The sequence below is a fragment of the Danio aesculapii genome, chromosome 10 (genome assembly GCF_903798145.1).
Source record: "Danio aesculapii chromosome 10, fDanAes4.1, whole genome shotgun sequence".
Lineage (NCBI taxonomy): Eukaryota > Metazoa > Chordata > Actinopteri > Cypriniformes > Danionidae > Danio > Danio aesculapii.
In genome coordinates this window covers 3,719,769-3,723,815 of record NC_079444.1, presented here as the reverse complement: position 1 = coordinate 3,723,815, position 4,047 = coordinate 3,719,769, and the positions used below count along the sequence as shown (strand labels likewise).

The 4,047-nt window shown below is 33.3% G+C and overlaps 1 protein-coding gene across 1 annotated transcript in view; it reads left to right on the top strand.

Annotated features, from left to right (window-relative positions):
* Positions 1 to 862: 862 nt before the first annotated feature.
* The window catches only part of dact3a (dishevelled-binding antagonist of beta-catenin 3a), a 20,342-nt gene continuing 17,157 nt past the window's right edge, over positions 863 to 4,047 (top strand). The window contains exon 1 of the mRNA XM_056467004.1: positions 863 to 1,145. Within this exon, the coding sequence (XP_056322979.1) occupies positions 948 to 1,145 (198 nt within the window). The 5' untranslated portion in view covers positions 863 to 947. The remainder of the gene's footprint in view (positions 1,146 to 4,047) is intronic.

The window sequence follows — 4,047 nt, the reverse complement described above, 5'->3', positions numbered from 1 at the left end:
TTATCCTCGTCTAAATGCGCAAAAGAAGATATTTAGAAAAATGTTGGGTACCTGTAATCATTGAAACCCATAGTATTGGGTATAACAGTGGTTAAAGGTTTCCAACATTTTTCTAAATATCTTCTTTTGTGTTCAGCAGAGGAAAGAAAGCAACTCGAACTGGATTGTCACAAGTCACGAGTCAACAATTTTGTCCACAGTTTTCAGGTGATGTTTCTGTGTGGAGTTTGCATGTTCTCCCCGTGTTGGCGTGAGTTTCCTCCGGGTGCTCCGGTTTCCCCCACAGTCCAAACACATGCGCTTTAGGGGAATTGATCAACTAAATTGGCCGTAGTGTATGAGTGTGTGGACCACCAGCTATTCCAGCATATGTTTTACACAGCGGATGCCTTTCCAGCTGCAACCCAGTACTGGGAAACACCCATACACACTCATTCTCTCACACACTTATACACTACAGCCAATTTAGTTGATCAATTCCTCTATAATGCATGTGTTTGGACTGTGGGGGAAACCGGAGCACTCAGAGGAAACCCACACCAACACGGGGAGAACATGCAAACTCCACACGGAAACACCAACTGACCCAGCCGGGACTTGAATCAGCGACCTTCTTACTGTGAGGCCACAGTGCTAACCACTGAGTCACTGTGTCGCCCCTATCTTTTATACAGTAAATGTATATTATATAAAGCATGACCCTTCTAGTGGACTTTACTAGTAGCCGAATGGAGTGATTTCGGATACAGCCCATATGGTCTTTGGGGGCGGGGTTGTTATTAATTATGTGTTCAGCCAATAGCAGACAGGGGGCGGGCCGTGTATGTTAATGACCGGTGTCAGCTGTGAGAGCCTCCAGCAGATGTGCAGAACTCTTCAGACTGTCAGCCCTTCTCCAGCATGGACCCCTCTTCGGACGCTGCTGTGGCCTGGTTCTGAGCTCCGGGATGTTCCGCGTGTTCTCTTCGGAGCGCGGGCGGCAGAAGCAGCGGCTGGAGCTCAGTCTGGCCGGAATCTGCGAGCTGGAGCTGCTCAAGCGGCGGCATCAGGCGCTCATCATATCCGCGCTGGGGCTTCACAGTCCAGACCCGCCACAGGAGCACCAGTGGCGGCCCGCGGAGCAGCAGGGCCCGCGCGGGACACCGGTAAGAGACCATCAACGCTCAAGTCAGACATTCAGATCTTCACTTTAATGATATAATTTCAGAAAACAATTCTTTGCAAACTCTAAATAAGGAAATCAGATTAGCAGCTAATGACTATCAAAGCACAACACTGTTCAGTCAATTAGATACTGCTGATGCTGTTTTGAAGTGGATTTCACACTGATATTCACAGTAGTGTGGTAAACAATACAGGCACCGTGTCACAAGTAACTTTAGGTTGCTTAGGTACTTGGAATATTGTGTGTGAAACCACATGCAAGACTTGAAAACAACATTAGCACTATTCCATTGACTGTGAACAGTGTTGTGTTTTAGTCATTGGTTGCTGATTTCCCTATTTAGAGCTTGCAAAGAAGCACTGATCTTAAATTATATTATTAAATAGACAGTCAGAATGTTTGAATAGAAAATCAATATTACCCCAATGCTTTTGACGGGGTAGTTCACACAAAAAATGTCAAATTCTGTCATCATACTCTCATAAACCTGTTTTAAATGTTTTCTCTGTTTAACAACCAATACATCAGTGAAAGATTACTACACTTAATGTCAGATTCTGGCTGGTCTCAAAGCCTTTGATGGGTTATTTTCACAGTTTATGTCTTGGCAGTCAAAATAGGACAAATGAGCTCATGTTTGGGACAGCCCCCACCCCTAAAACAGCAATACAACATATAATAATCATAATACAAGTATAATAAATAATTAAAAAAACAATAATTAAAATCAGAGTAAATATTAATTAAAAGGGAATAATAATAATCACAAAAACAAGCCTAAAAAATAATAATTAAAATGGTTAAGAACAGATTAAAAATGTATTTTCATTGTTTGGACTAGGCCTGCATGATACGTGATAAAATGAATATTGCAATATTTAGTTTTTCTGCAATATATTTTGCGATCTCACCAGACGACTTGAATAGCTTTTTTTGGGGGGGGGGGGGGGGGAAGATTTCATAACTTTTGGTTGATTTAGGATTATTCTGCATAAACCATTATCAAAATGCAAGCATAGATAAATACAAAAGTAATCGTTAATCAGTGCTACTCTGATTTTTAGAGATTTCATATAGTATTCAGACACAGATATATAATAATTAAATGCAAAATATCACTGTAAAGTCTTTATTGTAGAAATAATAGAATCTAAATAATACTTGTAATCTAAAGCATCAAACATTGCAATTGCTTGTGCTTTTAAACTATCGTGAAACGCCTAATAATTATCACAGGTCTAAAAACATGCAAAGGATAAACTTTCACTATGTTATTATGGATTTGCAATGACAAACTATTGCACCTGATCAACTATAATTATAACTGGACTATTGTGGATGTGTATATTGCGATAGCGATGCTGAAACCATATATTGTACAGCCCTAATCATTTTAAAAGTAAAATAAATTTAAAAGCATGTAATTAAAACGATTAAAAATGTATTAAAATACGTTTAAAAGGAATTAAAAAAAATGAAATAATCAGAAAACAAGTGTAAGAAATAAAAAAAAAATAACAAATGACTAAAAACAGATTGAAAGTGTATTGAAACAGGAATAAAATAATCATTAAACAAGTATAAGAAATAAGAAAATTACTAAAATGATTAAAATCAGAGTAAAAAGTTATTAAAACAGGTTAAAAAGGAATAAAATAGTCACAAAACAAGTATAAAAATAAGAAAAATTAGTAAAATGATTAAAATCAGAGTAAAAAGTTATTAAAACAGGTTAAAAAGGAATAAAATAGTCACAAAACAAGTATAAAACATATGAAAAATTAGTAAAATGATTAAAATCAGAGTAAAAAGTTATTAAAACAGGTTAAAAAGGAATAAAATAGTCACAAAACAAGTATAAAAAATAAGAAAAATTTGTAAAATGATTAAAATCAGAGTAAAAAGTTATTAAAACAGGTTAAAAAGGAATAAAATAGTCACAAAACAAGTATAAAACATATGAAAAATTAGTAAAATGATTAAAATCAGAGTAAAAAGTTATTAAAACAGGTTAAAAAGGAATAAAATAGTCACAAAACAAGTATAAAAAATAAGAAAAATTAGTAAAATGATTAAAATCAGAGTAAAAAGTTATTAAAACAGGTTAAAAAGGAATAAAATAGTCAGAAAACAAGTATAAGAAATAAGAAAAATTAGTAAAATGATTAAAATCAGAGTAAAAAGTTATTTAAAAAGGTTAAAAAGGACTAAAATAATCACAAAACAAGTATAAAAAATAAGAAAAATTAGTAAAATGATTAAAATCAGAGTAAAAAGTTATTAAAACAGGTTAAAAAGGAATAAAATAGTCAGAAAACAAGTATAAGAAATAAGAAAAATTTATAAAATGATTAAAATCAGAGTAAAAAGTTATTAAAACAGGTTAAAAAGGAATAAAATAGTCACAAAACAAGTATAAAAAATAAGAAAAATTAGTAAAATGATTAAAATCAGAGTAAAAAGTTATTAAAAAAGGTTAAAAGGACTAAAATAATCACAAAACAAGTATAAAAAATAAGAAAAATTAGTAAAATGATTAAAATCAGAGTAAAAATATATTGAAACAGGTTAAAAAGGAATAAAATAATCATAAAACAAGTATAAAAAATAAAAAATAATAATTAAAATGATTAAAAACAGACTGAAAATGTATTTTCATTATATTTGTACTGTGACCTTCAGTGTTTTTGTTCGAGGAGTTGATCAGTATTGTCTTTGGTGCTGACTAACCTGCTGTATCTGCACAGATATATTACTGTAAAGCATCCTGGAGGAGATATTACTGTAAAAGAGAGATCTGTGAGGGCTCGACTCAGTCATGATAAACTCTGTATATCCTCATATTACCTTCAAGCCACATTTTCAGAGCAGGAAACCAAAAC